We start from the raw sequence: 17,720 nt of genomic DNA, 5'->3' as shown, positions 1-17,720 counted from the left end.
TCTGTTTATTATGTTCAAAGAGTTTTTTACTTATGTCTGTGTGTGTGTGTGTATGTATGTGTGTGTAGTCTTTAGATTTATTGATGTTGTATTGGAAGACAGTGTATGAAGTAGATGGAGATATTATGTTATTTAATTATGATATTGACTTTTATACTAAGAGGGTACTGTCTGAAATAGCTTGAATTAGGTGAAGTGTGTGAGAGCCATGCTTCAGCACGAATGGACCGGCTCGACCGGAGTGATACCACGACCTCATAGAAAACCGACGTGAAATAACGCTTGCGTTGTGTTTCGTTGTAACTATGTCAAATCAATCAATCTTCCTAATCCCCGATTCCCCAACAACCCTTAAATTCCTAACCTCCAAAAGGCCAGCAACGCACTTGTAACGCCTTTGGCGTTTCGTGGATGGCGATTGCTTACCATCACCGAGACCCGAAATAACAATTTGTGAACGACACAAAAAATTGCTCTGTACGGGTATCGAACCCGCTACACGTTACGCGGCAGCCGGTTGTCCAACCACCGCACCAACCGTGCAGTCAAATTAAACAGATTACATTAAAGGCACTCAAAATAAAAGTGGTTCATTTAAATTAAGGTCGGCCTAAAGTGCTTGCAATTATAACGGTGAAGCTTTAATTTTGGTAACCGAAATGTACAACACAATAACGTCACGCCTTTTATCCCCGAAGGGGTAGGCAGAGGTGCTCATTACGGCATGTAATGTCGCTATACAATGTACACCCACTTTTCACCATTTGTGCTATAAGTCCCATGTAATATGTGTAAATGTATGTGGAATTTTTACATAACATGATGGTTTTTAATCCCTAGAGAGGTAAGCAGAGATGGACATAAATATCACACTAATATTATAAATGTGAAAGTTTGTTTGTTTGAATGTTTGACCTCAATCACGCTGAAACTACTGAATGGATTTTGATGAAATATACAGACAGACAGAGACAGAGTATGAGCTGATTAGTAAGTTAAACATAATATTTACATCCAGTTTTTCACGAGTAATGTTATTGTGTCCTATGTAATGAGGGATGAATCAATTGCAACACACTGATCACAATACTCGACTGTGCTATTTCTAAAAAAAAACTCAATCAAAATGCTGCAAAGATAAACAAGCGTTCAACTTCACCTGACCAGGGAATCATACGCAAGAGTATAGTACCAAATACTTACCTCTTACTACATGACATTCTTAATGGTAAGTCTCATAAGGGTAGAAAAGAAAATGTTACCTAAATTATTATATGTGCTCTACCTACCCCTTCGGTACTTAAAAGGCGTGACGTCCACAATTGAACTAAACAATATCACAATTTATTGTGTGTCAAACAAAATACTCATATATTTGTATGAAAGACAAAACTCAGCCTTCATTGAACTGAAGTAAAAACAACCAGTGTATTGACCTAAGACCTACCCCAATATACGAATTCCTACAAACGATTTTCGACTGTATAACTAGAGTATAAAGGTTGGAAGTTGAATAAAGTGTTTTGACAAATTCGGATGTCTGTACTTAGATACTTATTTAGTATCAGACGGTCAGATGTATTGAAAGAAATCAATAAATTAACTATAGAAGGTAAGCTTTAGATTGAGTGGACATTCATATACCCGGGAATCGAATTCGGGAACTTTGCTAAAAAGTCTCGATTCCAATAGCAGTCTTATTTTAAATTACTCGAAGTAACTAATTTATTTGTAATGTAGGTGCTAATTACATTTCTTACTTCGATAATATAAGCTTACAAAATTTACAAATTGAAATCATAATAATCCTACCAAAACAAAAAAGATACAAACATTATCAGTGCAGAGTCCTTATGACAACGACATAAAGTCGCTTTTAGCACATCATTACAATGTATACTATGATCCTAATCCGTCCACGCTCACAAATCCTCTCGATACACAAACTTTTTAAATTTCGAATTCGTTAAAAAACAAAAACAACACTGGCCGTAGACAAAAAACAACGACAGAGAAACGAAGTCATAAAGCCCAATATTTCGAATAAAGAATCATTAAAACAAGACCAAAGAGAATCTGAAACGAACTCTTTTAATTTCAAATATTCGAATTTCGAATAGCTGACATTACAATTTGAAACGTTCAGCAATAATGTAACGGTTTTTTTTGAAAGATCGTTTAAATGTAGAACGTTGTACGGACATAGATAATATGATATATGTATATATGTTGGAACATAGTATATATACTATATATTATACTTACATATACATACTAAATTCGTTGAATAATTTCCATTTTCTCCCTAGACGTAGTTCATTTCTTATAAAGTTTGCATACACACACAGTTATTTTGTCCTAATTTCATGGACATTTTATTAACTAAAGGGAGTTTAAATATGGACAATATTTGATTGTTTTCACACGAAAAAAGATTTTAAGGAGAGATTTGGTGAGACTATTTAATATTTTTAATATCCTTGTAAGGTTTTAGCAGTCGTAGCTTAGCTATTAGAAAATCTAAAAGTATTGAATCAATAGAATAAAATAGTAAAACTGAACATTCTCTCACATAGCACGCCCAACTAAAAATAAGCACGGAACACAATCTAACTCGGTGTACTCCAAACTTTAGTCTCTCGGTTCCAACATTTTTGTCTTTTTCACGGCTTCAATTTAAAATTTTATTTCCCCGCTTGACCCAAAGGAGATGACGGGGTAGGGGGGAAGGGGTGAGAGGGAGCAAGAAGACACTCATTATGACCAATTTCACCCGACTGTTTTTCCTACCATTGTTGGTGTACTGATGGCTCATTTCTACCCTTTATTTCAAAGTTTTTTGTTAAGATTTTTCAGTCTGCGGAAAGAAAACTTGGGCTATTTTTGTTCACTTTTCCCCCAGTACGCCCGTGACAATTAAGCACTAAGCAAAATGGGTCGGTGTTTTATGGCAGTCTCTGAATACTTTGTTATTCTGATTGTGAGTCAAATTAGCAGACGGTATTGTTAGCCGAAATTGTGTTTTTGTTCGGTAATTGACTCGTCTCGTTGAGCCTAGCTTTATTGCTTAGAATGTTCTAATACATAAACTTAAAGCTACGCTTAGTTATTGGTTTGAAATCATGGGCAAATGTAGTCAATATGTTTACAATTGATTTAAACTTCTATATTAATATGTACATGGTAATACAACATACAGCTAACTGGTAAAACTATCACAGACTCACAATAATTGTCAAAGCAGTCCCTTGGTCGACTTTTTAATACTCACGGAAAGAGTAGTGGTGACAAATCTGATATATTTTACTACACCTATCTTCCTTTATCACACGACTCCATGCTAGTACCTAGATAAAAATTATCTCTAAAGTTATTCATAAAAATATCTGAAAGTCAAAGTGAAAATTACTTCAGAGCTCGAATGAAAAGTACTAGGGAAGCATGGAAGTTAAAGGGTATCTACGCACAATGTCCGTATCAAATCGGCTATTCGATGTTCTTAGATACATGTATAGCAAGGTTTTACGATACCCGCCAGAAGAGTAGGAGTGGTAAGAACGTTATTAGACTAGTATTAAATTACCATAAAACTTATTCATAAAAAAAGAACATACTGAAAATTTTTTCTTATGAATTATTAAATTGTATGAAAAGTACTAAGGCAGCATGGAAGTTAAAGGGTACGCACAATGTCTGTATAACATCGGCTACACGATATTCGTAGACACAAGTATAGCAGTATAGCATATTACGATACCCGCCAGAAGAGTAGGGGTGGTACGAAATGTATTCTACGCTGTCATCATCAGAGTTTAGTAATAAATGATCATAAATAAAACTTATTCTTAAAAACTTATGCCCTATTTTAAAGCCTTACTCAATATGATCTCGTATGAAAAGTACCAGGGCGACATGCAAGTGAAAGAGTACGAACGCACAATGTCAGTATCATATCCCGCTACAGTTTACTGTTCGTATATAAAAAAAAATATGGGGTTTAGAATTGACTTAGGAATTCTTTTTTTAAATTATGTAATTTTATTGTTCATTTTGTTTTTAGTGATGCGGTGTGGCTTTGTCTCTTATATTTTAATTTTGAATAACTGATGTCCGTTTTGAGTAAATATTATATAAAAATAAGCTGCATTATAATTATAAAATTCTATTTCTCAATTGATATTTTAGAGTGAAATTTTATTTTTTTCATTTCGCTTTACAAATTGAAATTGTTTTTTACTCTTACATTACTAAGCTATAGTTTAGCATAACAAACTATAATGATCAAAACCAAGATCCCTCCTTTAATATTCACAATCTATAAAAAAAAAATACATCAAAACACACAATTTTCTTCGTATAAAAGTTACCAGCCTCAAGTTAGTCACAAAAGCAACAGGCTACCAGTCGGTTTCCGTTTCCGACAAAATCAAACTGCGAAACTCAATAGCTTTATGTAAACATGTCAAGTTACTATGATACTAGATATAGTCTAGAATCTAGAATAATCTAGAATAAATGCTAAGAATACTAGTCGTTACTTTATTTGTAGGTAATTTCTAAAATGTTTATTGAACTAAAAAGTGGTTGGTAAATGAGTATCTTTAAAGGTTAGTCTTCATCTTAACTTAGGTTCTGTAGAAAAAATAGTTTAAAAAAGAAATGGAGTGTTTATGTAAAGATTTTGGTCGTAATTTTTTTTTTTTTTTATATAGATGCAAGAAAAAATCATTTTGATTTTCACATTGTAGTGATTGATTACTGCAGAATGAAACTTGCATTAGGTAAGGAAAAATAAAGACATAAAAACAAAATTAGCACCTTATTAAAACTTCCTTAAACATCAACCGTACACTAAAACAAATACTAACTCCTACACCCTCATTACCATAGACAAAACAAAAATAGAGACTTGGGAAAATTACTTACCGAAAAAAAATTGACATAGGGTGGTAGCCTCACCCTGGCCAATTTAATGTGCACGGTTGTATTGATTCCCCGGCATTCTTTCACACAGGCGCGGAGGAGCCGCCCCCCACTCCGCACCCCCCCGTCACCCTACACGAACTTGGGATAAACTCGGATAAGACTTTTTCGGGATACGCTCTTGGTCATCTCTCGATTTTTTTTTTCACACGTTATCGAAATGTTACAAATGTTGTGACTGGCTGAATATGTGTGTGTTCGAAATTTGAATTTGTAGTTTTTATTAAAAAAAATGTTTATTATTTTTCGTGTGTTCGAATTTGAATTTAGAATGTTTTCTAACGATAGTGATGTATGCATGCATTGTACATTATTGATTTGAATTTAAAATTCGATTGAAATTAAAATGTTAATATCGATGCCTTAAAAAGAATCCAATCGTACAAATATCTTCTTTAATCTTAAAATCATTACACATTCACAATATTAAAACAGCATTTTGATATTCACAAACACATTTGTTATTTTGAAAGCAAACTAAATTCAATCTAAAGTAAAATAACATCTAACACAAGATGAAATGAAATTCAGTGCTGTCACCAAATAAATCTATGTGCATACAGCAGGCAATGCAACAGGTCTGGAAGCAGCCATGCAAATTTAACACAGCCTACGGTAAACTTCGTCTTACTTTAAATTCACTTATTGTGAAACTTTCACATTCAACACTATTTATATTTAAGAATCGATGTATTATTATATAAAACGTGCATGGAACATCACTAAAGACCAACGTCAGTTACAAATCATAACGGTCATTACGTTCTCAATTTAAAAAGAGAACGTTAAAAAAGAAGAACAGCAAACTATCGACGATTCGAACAAAATGCCGGAACAAAAACCCGTTCAACTAAACCTGTTCATAAAACAAATTTTCCAAGTGCGAAAACCGACGTTCGGAATCCGAAAAAAAAGATAAAAAAAAATATGAACAACATAAGCCTTTACTGGGTTCATGATAAACTCGTATCAAACGCTGGCTAGCTCCAAAACTAGCGATCAACAAAAACAAAAGCGCTGCGCAACAGGTACACAAACTTGCCACAGCCTAGCGAAATCCTACACACAACATTCAACAAAAAACCAGCCTGTACATTTTTCTCAACAAACTCCAACTACTCTGTGACAATTTTCCACAGTTGACACAGCAGAAAATAATACTACATGAAAAATACAAAAAAAAATACAGTTGTTAAATATTAAAACGTTAGTTATAGTTATTCTGTGGCAGCAACTACACTACACATTCGAAATTTAAATTCATACAGGTGTACCTATTTCGTTGAGAGAGCATTTTGAATTTGAATTTTAAAAACTGAATTCCGAATTCGTCATTGAACGATTTGTCAGACGCCATATTTTTTTGTTTGATGTGTAAATTGGAATTAGAAAGTGAAATAAAGTTGATGTGTATGTAAATACTAAGTACTATTTCGTCATGGTCTCGTAATTTTTTATTAGACACTTTTTAATGTCCGTTAGCGGGCACAATGGCTGCCGGGTGGCACAGGCGCGACCGAACTTCCCGCCTATTGAATTTTCGCCTACAAAGGAAAGTTTTCAGGAAACGTACCGGGTTACTCCACTCGCCCTGTTTTATATTTTAGTTTAACTTTGACGAAATTGTTTCACGGATAGTGTGATTCAATTAAAGTTTCACCACATTGAATGCATTCTCATTCATACTCAAAGAAAATTTCGTCACGTTTTAGAATCCGAATATCGATTCGAATACCGCAATCTATAGAACGCTACTGTAAATATAAATTAATTTAATAAATAATAATAAAAATCGACTAGTGCAGACCACCAACGAAAACCGTTGGAAACTAATTAAAAACATCAATTCCCCGCGCCACGCTACGGGGGAATATTTCAAACGCACGCACACACACGTAGCCGCCACCCCCATGCACACACACACACGGCCAAGACGCACACAACAGTTAAAAATAAGTCCCGGGCCATATCCGCGTGAGAGAATGGTCCCGAGACTGCCGTAACATAGAACGCGGTATCTAGTAGAAATAGGGTCACTATTATTTACTAGGGGCTCGCCGTAATGATATTCTACTGAATAGATAGGGGGCTCGAATCGATCTATACATGTGTGGGTGAAGTTCTCTATTTAAATTGTATGTGCGTGTGTTCCTTTAGAATTCACAGATTAATTTAACAATGGGAGTTACAAAAAAAAGGGTATTTTTTTTTTATTTACATTTATGAAAGCATTTTTTTTAATGCCTATAAAACTAATGCATGAAATAACTCTTTAAAAAACATTAGACGCAGGACGGCCCACTCCCATTCAATTAAAAACTTGTAATAAAACATCACACACCACACCACCCCTGACAATGACATATTCGAAAAGTAAATTTAAATAAAAATTCATGGACATTCCACCTATCGGGTGTTGGCGCTCAACAGTTGCCCAGTTCTAGAACTTATCCGCGGGGAGACGGGGATAGGGCTGCGTCTTAAGGCCGAGCGGGACGGAGCTCAAACCGAGTTATCGTAAATTGATCTGAGAAGGGTGGCGGGCGCGGCGGCCCCAAATTTGACAGCCATGGAAATTGGCGGCAAGCGTTATTGGTCGCCGATTCGAAAATTTTTATAATCCCTTTTTTATTTAGAATGCAGATTTGAATTTGAATAATTCCAAATGATCGATGAACGTTGTTTCTGTTTCCACGTCGAAATGAGAATGCCACATGTAGTGTAGCTGCGTAGTACTAGGGTAGCATACACGACAGCTAGCTGCCGTATGCAAGACATGCTCCTTGTGTAGGAATGTATACGTAATCTACGAAATCAATACGCTACACGTGTCTTCAGACGATGCCCCAATACAGGAGATCTCATTACCAGCTACAGATGTACTCTAACGCAAGTCGGCGCTGCAGGTACCTGCCTACCTGCACAAATCAAAATTCACGACTCGAAAATTTGAATTTCCAATCGCCTACGCGCACTTCGTTATGCGAAATTAGGAATTACAATTTATGTGAATCGAGAATCGGCTACATAACTCGCAACTGGGTCATGTAGGTCAGGGATGGCGAATGGAGATTTACTATTTATTTTCAAGCTTTATTATTATTTTATCGCGAGACAGAACGACCTCGATGCGGTCCATAACAATGTATAGGTTTACGCGAAATACCCCTTTGTGTCTTAGATGATCCTGGCTCACGTACAAGCGGCCTCATAAAAGCTTGCACACACCAACATCTTAATAACAGAATCGGAACGCTTCGAGCGATTTTTAAAATAAGAATATCATAACTGGCCACCGAGGGGCCCCGGGGGTGAGCGGGGGCGGTGGATTTCGGAAGAACGTTCGCACCCCCCTCAAGTTTTTAAAATAAGAAAATTTCGGTGGAGCGTGATATTTTTAAAATAAGAACCTCTTTCGTGGCATATTCCGTGGAGAGAGATTTTAAAATAAGAATAGTTTCGCGATACCCCCCGGCCCCCTGTTCGTCTGGAGTTTGAAATAAGAATTCGGGGGCCAGATTCGGGTGGTTCGGGCATATTCGGGGGGTGTCGGGTGTTCTTGATGAGGATCGGAGGTTTTTCGTAGAATTTCGTTAGCTCCTTTCGGGGCCATTGACCGGCGGGTTCGATACTTCGATGAATGTAATAGTAATTGAATAGGGTTCATTTCTTATTTTGTTCGAGCTGCGATGTTCGAAGATAGCTAGGCTCGTCCAGGAAATGGGAGTTAATGAAATTTTAGTTAGTGGGCCGACTCACCGATCGCTTGCGCTCGATTGAATTAAGTTTTGACCTCGAGTTTCAAAATGTTGGCCAATTTGTTTGTGGGGTAATAGGTAAGGGGGTTCCGTGAGTAACGATGTTTTATCGTTGCGTCTGTATTTAACGATGTTTCGTTATGAAAGTCAATTAAAATATTCGGTTGGTAGTAACGGGTCGGGGATTTTGTGGGCCGAATTTATTTCCATTGTTGGGATGAAAATGAACGCGACTGTCGAATGTTATTGTTGTGCTCGTGAATATGTGCCGATGTACCCAATCTGTACACAATTTTATATCATTTTATTGTAACTTTCGTTAGATATACTAAATTTATTTTATTATAATGTTATTGGTTTACTCAGTGTCAGAGTTTATTCCCATTTTGAGTAGAATCATGCAATCGTTAATTTATTTTGTCATATTTTTATGGTCACCTGAAATACTGATATTTTTCTTTTATAGTAACCTAACCAAATAAGGTAGGCCTTATTTGGTTAGGTTACCTTATATCATTTAATACTGAATGTGCAGTTTTATCATTCAATTGAGTATGATTATATGAATCTAAGATTTGTAACTACAATAATCTTGAATTTACTCCCAGTTTGAGTAAAGTATGCAGTCGTTATTAATTTATTTTGTGATATTTTTATTATGATACCTAAAATACTTATGTTTTTGATGTTAAATATCGCTTTAATAATTCATTCAGAGGACACCGGCGACCGACGACGCTAGCGAAATTTTACTTCAACAGTTTTCTGTCGGTAGTCAGTCTTAATTTAATTTACCGGTTCCAGGAATTATGTCCGTTGACCAAATTCACCTTTATTAACTCCTATTAAAATAAAATTAAACATTTAATAATTATGTTTTCGAAAATTTTAGTAGTAGCACGGAGTCTAGAAATGTGTCTTACAACATACATTGTGAAATGTGGATGTACATTGTACAGTGGCATTACGTGCCAAAATTTGCACATATGTATGAATGAATGAATTTAATAATTATTATTTTCTTACCCTATGCATTGGAGACGTCTTTGAATCTTCACAAGATTTAACTGAATATCAGTATTTTACATAAACCATCTTAACTGTGAAATTTCAAACCAAAGACACGTTCCACATTCAAACCTTACCATAGACAAATTTCCCGGTAAAATCTTAATACAGATAATATAAGACGTTCGATGTTTAGTTGTCATTCATTCGGAGCATCTTTGAGCATCATGTTCGTTCATTCATTCATTCAATCATTAAGATCTTTTGGTTGCATTGAGTAAAAGAATATACATATATATTTGTATAATATATGTATATGCTTTGACATCTTCCATACGTCTTGAATTTGAAATTAATGATAATATTAATATTAGGTGTGATGTTGGGTTTCTTTGAAGAGTAGAAATTGAAAGATGTATGCATCTAGCTTGAGATAGCTTTCGTCAGTTATATTCAAAAGTTATCTACATTCGGCCCTCTCCTACTCTTGCCACGGGTATTATAACAGAAGACTCTAGAATTACCCAGAGCTGTGGACTGCCTAGCGGGTTACCAGGGCTCCGACTCAAAGCAGGTAGGAACAGGGTGGTTTAAATAAATACTTTCAAAGATATATCGCATAACGTCACTTCCAAGTACATTTTACAATAGGTATTGAGAAATGACGTTTTTGCTCCCACTCCTAAGGTTTGATTCATTTATTTAACTACTGTTATCTTATATGACAAAATAAAAAAGAATACGTGTGTAATATTTTTTCATTATCTAACTGACGGACTATATATTTAGATTTTTAATTTTCATACCCTGACATCATCCTAATTCTATATACTATATACAATCGTCATTCGAATTCGTAACTCGAAGAACTCTTAAATTATTTCGAATTACCGAATGTCCGAAATATCAAATGGTCCTAATTTTAAAATAGCTTTAGAATATTTATGTATGTAATCATAGTCTTATAATTATAACGCGTTACCTTACAGTATAAATATGAATATTTCACAACTTTCAGGCAGCAGTTTCGAACGGGGGTTTGGTTACAGGAACATTTTCAGTGAGTTATCAAAGATACGAAGTTTGGAAGTTTGACGCTGTTTCAGTGTTTCAGCTTTTCAGCCAGATGTTTCAGTATTTGATCCCTGTTGTGTTGAGGTGTCTTAAAATATAATAATGAAGTAGGAAGTGTAGATAGTGATAGTGTTTTTATGTAACGTTGACAGATTTCTGAATTTGATACTCCGTAGAGAAAAATATTCAATCTTTCAAGAAAAGAGCGTTTACATTCCTTCTTGATAGGCCAGCAACGCACCTGTGACACCTCTGGTGTTGCGGGTGTCCATGGGCGGCGAGCAACGTGCTCGTTAGCCCCTATTCCAATAAAAAAATATTTAAAAATATTTTTTTTTACTTTATAGGCTATGTTTAATCATAGGAATTAGTAAGATACATTACTAAGCTTCTTGCCATTACCGACTCATGAATTATTATTTTTTTTGGATTAATCCCAAAAGATTACTTTTTCATAAGATCCCTTTACTGTTACTATCAATAATGATACTAAATATCTTTTTTACATTGTTTCAGGGTTGTCGCTCGAGTGCCATGGCGGAGTGCTCGTTCGCGCGGTGCCAACAGGAACGTCGCGCGATACGAAAGGAGCTACAGCGCTGGACTAAGAATATGGTCTACATATTGGGTGAGTGACACCCCTATTTATTTATATTTAATTTTTATAAAAGGTATTTCTGTGAGGTCAGTGTTTGTAATATTTAAAATAAGAATTTGGAAAAAAACAATACCTTTTAAAAATACAAAAAAGGAATTGATTAAAATCTTAATATGTATCATAATTTTTAAATGGATTTTGTGTTCAGCTAGTGTTTGTAATATTTAAAATAAGAATTTAGAAAAAACAATATCTACGTTTTAAAAATACAAAAAAGGAATTGATTTTTTAATTTATTTTTTTTTAATGGATTTTGTATTCGGCCAGTGTTTGTAATATTTAAAATAAGAATTTAGGAAAAACGTTAAGTATACCTTTTAAAAATATAAGAAATTAAATTGAATTTTGAATTTGAAATTAGAATTAACCCTTCGTGTGCCGAAACGCACAATTGTAGTCTTTAATACAAGAAGTTAAATATTCAAAAATCAGGAACGAATACGGTAAGCTAGATAAATAAAACTGTTTCTGGTCTTATTAAAAATGTTACATTTAAATCATTCCTAGCAAAATTCCAGCATCAGACATATTCTAAAACTATGTCACACCAAAATAACCAAATAAAATCTACAACAAGATTTACTAAACGCAAATACTAAAGAACACACAAGTGTCCACCATTTTAAATTACTTTAAAAAAATCCGTGCATTTTGTTAGAAGCTTAGTACCTACTCGTATAAAAGAGCAACTGTGCTCTGTGTTCTGTGCAGTGTGCACGAAACCTGTGCTTATCTAGCCACGCTAAAAATATCCAGGGTAACCAGTTACATACTCTCGCTACTGAAGCAACAGTGTTGGGTGTGAGTAAGTTAGGTACAGAGTGCTATGGTAGTGGTGAATAGTGGTTTTTGGGTGAGTGTGGTGTGTTTTTGTAGATGGTGTTATTGTTACTTAGGTGTAACAGTGATGGCTGGTTTTAGTGAGGTAAAAATCCCACACTCCCTAGTCTTTTATCCCCAGAAAGCTAAGCGCCTTTTGAAGGTTTCCCCCCGTTATAAAAAATTGGTGGAGCAGTGATAAACATGGTTATAGATTAGAAGGTTTATATAAAGTTGTATTTTTTAAATTAATGGTCTTCATACTACTGAGCAAAGGGTTTACGGTCAAATCAAATAATTTGAGCGTTTTGTATTTTTGTACTTCATCAGTCTTTTCATGGATGCTCGTAGATCAAGGGTACTTTTAAATTGATCTGTCTTTAATATATCGCTAATCTGGTCAGTGTAATATGTAACCTTTTTTTAATATATCACCAATCTGGTCGATATATTTAAATATTATGTTATGTTTCACTTATTACGTACTAAGAAACATAATAGTTGAAAACCAGTTTTTAACATTTCTTTGCATTTAATATTAAAATCTCCAATCTTTCCACTTAACCCTCCATCCCCTCAATACTCCACGTATTTAGTTCGTGAAAATTTTGTACACCGAGTTGTATGAATTTTGTTTGTGTGTTTATTTGTTTTACGGCCTTATTGCGATTCTCGTTTTAGGGTTTTATGTATGGAAGTAGCTTTTGTGGAGTTTTGAGGGTTATTTGCGCACTTTGTGTGCCTTGAGGCAGGTTATGGTTAAGTGGGGGTGCTTGTCTATGCTTATTTCTGTTTGGTAGTTTTACTGTTAAATGGGATTCTGACTTGTGTGTGTTTATGAAACTGGTATTGTAATTAAGATGTGAAAATATATCTTGTCTTGGGCTGAAACTTAAATGTAGTTTGTAATGAGATTTCGTTATTTAAATTGTTGTGGTGGCCCGGAGGTTTAAGACGTTTCTCATGCATGACAGTGCTGGTTCAAAACCTATCAATGGTAAGTACTAATATGACTTTTTCCGAGTTATATGTACTTCCTAAGATTATTTAAACACCACTGACAAACGGTGACAAAATTGTTACTTTGAAGATGACAAAATTAAACAGTATCTAACATTCTAACATATTGTCCAGTTTTCTATCTTTATTTTAGCTGTCAAGTGTGGGAGAGCCATGTTTCGGTAGAATGAGCTGCTCAATTACCCCCCTTCCCAATCTCCCCAATCCCCGATCCCCCAAAAACCCTTAAATTCCTAATCCACAAAAGGCCGGCAACGCATTTGTAACGCCTCTGGTGTTTTGGGTGCATACCATCAGGTGATCTATGTTATAATCTGGTAAACGATGTTATAATCTCGTTATCAGTCATAAAAAAAAAATTATCGAATGTCAAAAATCGATCTCTTTTTGGATATAGAACTACACATATACGGTACATATAATAATATACAATTTGAATTAATATCAGTTATTATCAATTTTGCCCCTTAACCTATTCTTATTACCCCTACCAGAAGAATAGTCTAGAAGAATAATAGACTAACAAAATGTATTCTTCTCTTCTGTTATCTAGGTTTAAGGAATACTTCTAGTGATTAGAATTGGGGGTTAGAGATAAGGCTGCGCTATCAGTACCTAACTCTACACGTGTTTATAGGAGGCCAAGAGCGGTGCAGCGACATCTACAATAGCCGCAAAATTGACGTCAACTTACGGAATTTTCATCAAGAAGAATTTTTTTTAAGTCTTTTTTTAATAGTTTTTGTTGTGTTTTGTTTAGTGTATGAGTGGTTGGGAATGTAAGAAGGTGGGTTGTTGTTTTTATGGTGTGTTTTTGGGGTGAAAATCAAGGGATTTGGGTGTTAGAGAGCTATGTTTTTGTTTTTTTTGCTTTTATTTAATACTTTGTCAGTTTTCCAGTTTTTGTCATTTTAATTGTATTTAATGGGATGTCTATGAAGAATGTGTGTTAATAAAATTCGTTTAGTTAAATGTCTATATGTTGTAGTATTTGAAAAGGCCTTGAAAACTAATCCATCCGGGAAATTAAAATCGAAATTCGGATGTGACCATTGTAGAGGGGTGCAGCGGTCGCGGCTACGCGCATGCGCCCCTCAGTTCTCTACCAAACAACCTGTTGCAACCGGGACGGCGTGCACTAATGCAACTTCTCTCCCGCAATCAGGAGCTAAATTATTCAATATCTGCTCTCCAACAACGGCTAACGTTTCGGAAAAAATAAATTCAAAATTCTAAAACAACAACCGAAGTGCACGTAATTTTTAAAAAACGGAATTCCGGTAAATAACGGTCTTAGCCGAAATTTAAATTTTCGAACGTCTCGCGTCGTCTTGTAAGTGCGTCGCGAAGTCGCGTCTCAAGACGTAGACACCGTAGTGAAGTGCTCAGTGAAATAAATAGGTGCTTTTAATAATACCAATATATAACATAACATATATTTATAACACCAGTTATTCGTTGCAGTTTTTATACAATATTTATACGTGTAGAAAAGTTTTTGCAAACTTTACTTTGAAAGTTGGTTGAAGTCAATTTTCTAGTATTTTGGAATTGTAATTCGGTTGTGGGAGTAATTGCAGCGGTTGGGAAGTTTAGCGGCCGCCTGGAACCGTGGAGTTGGCATCCGCAAGCAACAAGTGTTCGTCTGATGCCGTCCCCGGTAAATGTGCCACTGTTACGAGTTTGCATGCTCGCTGTGCCGGGATTACGCTGTGTACTTGCCAGTCCCGTGAATTCGGGATTTTCGTTTGCTCCTATTTGTTGATTTACTGCCACTGTTGATTTACCACGTCCGTGCTTTTCCCCTGTTTCCGTAGCGTTTAAAATCTCATTGTTTTTTTTCCATGCACGTATGTTTTTTTGTTTTGCTTTTTTGCGCGTAAGTGGGTGGGGCTTTCTTTTGTTTTAGATGGTCTACGTCACTCGCCATCTTAGGTCGACGACAAAAAAGTGTCATGGCGTCTCGAGGAATAGAAGTTTTTTGTTCTAGTACCCGAGATCTGGTATCTGCTGTAGTGACGTCACCTTTAAAATAGGGTTTCTTGTTGCTACGATACACCTACTTACCTACTTCATAAGTTAAATGCCTTCGCGAGATTTCGTTCTCTTGAAATTTTTTAATAGGTCTTCATATTTTATTTCAGTTTTTTTGCTAAGCGTATGTTTTTATTGCTTGATGTCCATGTAGTATAATTAGATAGTTGTAGCTTGTATTTAAGTAAAAATATTTAATTTTGTATTAGTACCGACTTGAAATAAAACTTAAAATAACCGACGGAAACTAACCTCTCTACCTACATAACAGCTTTAAGACATATTGCCACATTTCTTATTGTTTCCTTCTGGGCTAAGTTTAAGAAGATCTTGACTACGATATACCTATATTATTTTAATTGATAAAATTTGATTTTGACTTAAAGCATGGTTGCTTGCCAGCTTGATCAGGATTTTTGGCAAATAAACCTCTGCGACGTTAGCGCCTTTGAGATTCTATTTTCTTCTTTCTTTTTCTTTTAAAAATCTTCTTCCATTGTTTTCAAAAAAGGAGGTTTTCAGTTTGACCTGCATGTATTTTGTGCGGGAACATCTCGCGTTTCGCCACACCGATTGTGATACGAATAACGGCATAGTATTGTTCAGACTTAGAAAAGGTTTTAGTGAAAATATTACCTGACTCAAAAATATGGAGGCAGTAAAGACTAACAATATGTATATACTTACAATTCTTTCAAATATAAAATACTATTTAGTTTTTATTTCTTTGTCTTGTCTAAACAAATAACCTTTCAAAGTGAATTATCTAGCTTATAGTTCAAATTCAAAATTACCTTTACCTATATGTAGTACATTACACATTTAATAACAACATTAAACTAAATACTTGTATATTAACCCGTGGTATGTTTTCTATTGTGTCTCATATACATATATTGGCAGACAAGAAGGTTAATAAAGGCAAACCAAAAATTTACAAAAATAAGTATCATTATAACTTGTCACTTCCGTAAAATCTCCGTCCAAAATTCACCATTTCCCAATTCGACCGACAATATAATCTAAAATAAAATTTCGTCAAACATTTTGTACCAACTGTTATTGACAAGCCACTTGCGGTTCAGCGGTTAATGTACGTGGGATCCGACTGTTCCGGACAGACGTGGGTTCGATTTGCGGAAAAAGAATCTTTTATTACGAGGTCGACCGTAAAAAGATTGGCATATTGACAAAGTGCCGTTTTTGGATTTGTTACGATGCAAATTTTTTGTTGCTATGGTCGTATTTTTATAGAGTAATGAGGAAATTGGGTAGATTTAATATGAATTAAGCTCAACTTTTTTAAGTGTGGGAGAACAATGCTTCGGCACGAATGGGACGGATCGACTGGAGTGATACCACGGTCTCACAGAAATCCGACGTGAAACAACCCTAACGTTGTGTTTCGTTGTGTAAGTGAGGTTACCGGAGACTCATAATCTTTCTAATCCTCGATTCCCCAACAACCCTTAAGTTCCTAACCTCCATAAGGCCAGTAAAGCACTTGAAACGCCGCTGGTGTTTCGGGTGTCCATGGGCGACGGCTATTTATATGCTTACCATCAGGTAATCCGTCTGCTTCTTTACCTCGTAAACGGATTTTCAGGAGTAATTGTGTTGATGGTTAATGACGGTACGGTTTTTGTAAGATTCCACCGAAACCGATAATTTTGGAGAAAATAAATACTAACTAGCTAAAGATTTTGATACAATTATTAGACCCGACATCTATTAATAATTTTTTCACTCCCAGAAAAACACTTTTTAAGCTAAAGATTTTGATACAATTATTAGACCAGACATTCTTTAATTAATTTTACACCGACATAAAACATTTTAGGAGCTAAAAACACATTTTAGAATAAGGAAAAGTCTACAGAAAGTACAAACTTTAAACTCCATGGCGTCAGCAAGGTTTGTTGATGAAGACGTACAAATGTTGGCAAAAAACAATTTGTTTGCGTAGGTACCGGAGTTTGAAGCCCTGAAACATTGGGAGGGCAATGACCCGGTTGCTTAACTTTGGAGGTGAACTTATTTTCAGGTTTGTTTTGTTTAAAGTTTCATTAGAAATGTTTTGAGAGTGTTTCGTAGTTCTTTTGGACATTTTTCATTTCATTTTTCACATAAGTACCTTTCTTAATACATATATAAATCTGAAATCGCCAACCCGCATTGAGTAAGCGTGGTGAATAATGCCAAAACCCAAACACGGAGACGTGTGAGAAGAAGCTTTTGGTCAGCAGTGGCCGCTTATAGAGGCCACTTAGTGGCTGTTAATGATGAGACAATTCTGGAATTCATAGGAATCATAGCGTTCCTAGTGGTTAGCAGCTGTTACATTGAAAACAGCAACTCTGCCTACT

The 17,720-nt window shown here is 35.3% G+C and overlaps 1 protein-coding gene and 1 long non-coding RNA gene across 4 annotated transcripts in view; one reads left to right on the top strand and one right to left on the bottom strand.

Moving 5' to 3' along the window:
- The window catches only part of LOC118270242 (mushroom body large-type Kenyon cell-specific protein 1), a 195,365-nt gene that overhangs the window by 50,072 nt on the left and 127,573 nt on the right, over positions 1-17,720 (top strand). For 2 of the 3 annotated variants that reach the window (XM_050697946.1, XM_050697947.1), the window contains exon 2: positions 11,340-11,451. In XM_050697946.1, the coding sequence (XP_050553903.1) occupies positions 11,358-11,451 (94 nt within the window). In that variant the 5' untranslated portion in view covers positions 11,340-11,357. Of the gene's footprint in view, positions 1-11,339; positions 11,452-14,347; positions 14,981-17,720 lie in introns of those variants that run through there. The other variant, XM_050697948.1, reaches the window with a different exon arrangement.
- Positions 1-17,720, bottom strand: part of LOC126911323 (uncharacterized) — a 60,544-nt gene that overhangs the window by 1,767 nt on the left and 41,057 nt on the right. The gene's annotated exons all lie outside the window — the stretch shown is intronic.

The sequence above is a fragment of the Spodoptera frugiperda genome, chromosome 13 (genome assembly GCF_023101765.2).
Source record: "Spodoptera frugiperda isolate SF20-4 chromosome 13, AGI-APGP_CSIRO_Sfru_2.0, whole genome shotgun sequence".
NCBI lineage: Eukaryota > Metazoa > Arthropoda > Insecta > Lepidoptera > Noctuidae > Spodoptera > Spodoptera frugiperda.
Note: the sequence above shows the minus strand (reverse complement) of the source record. Positions and strands in the feature narration are given on the sequence as shown.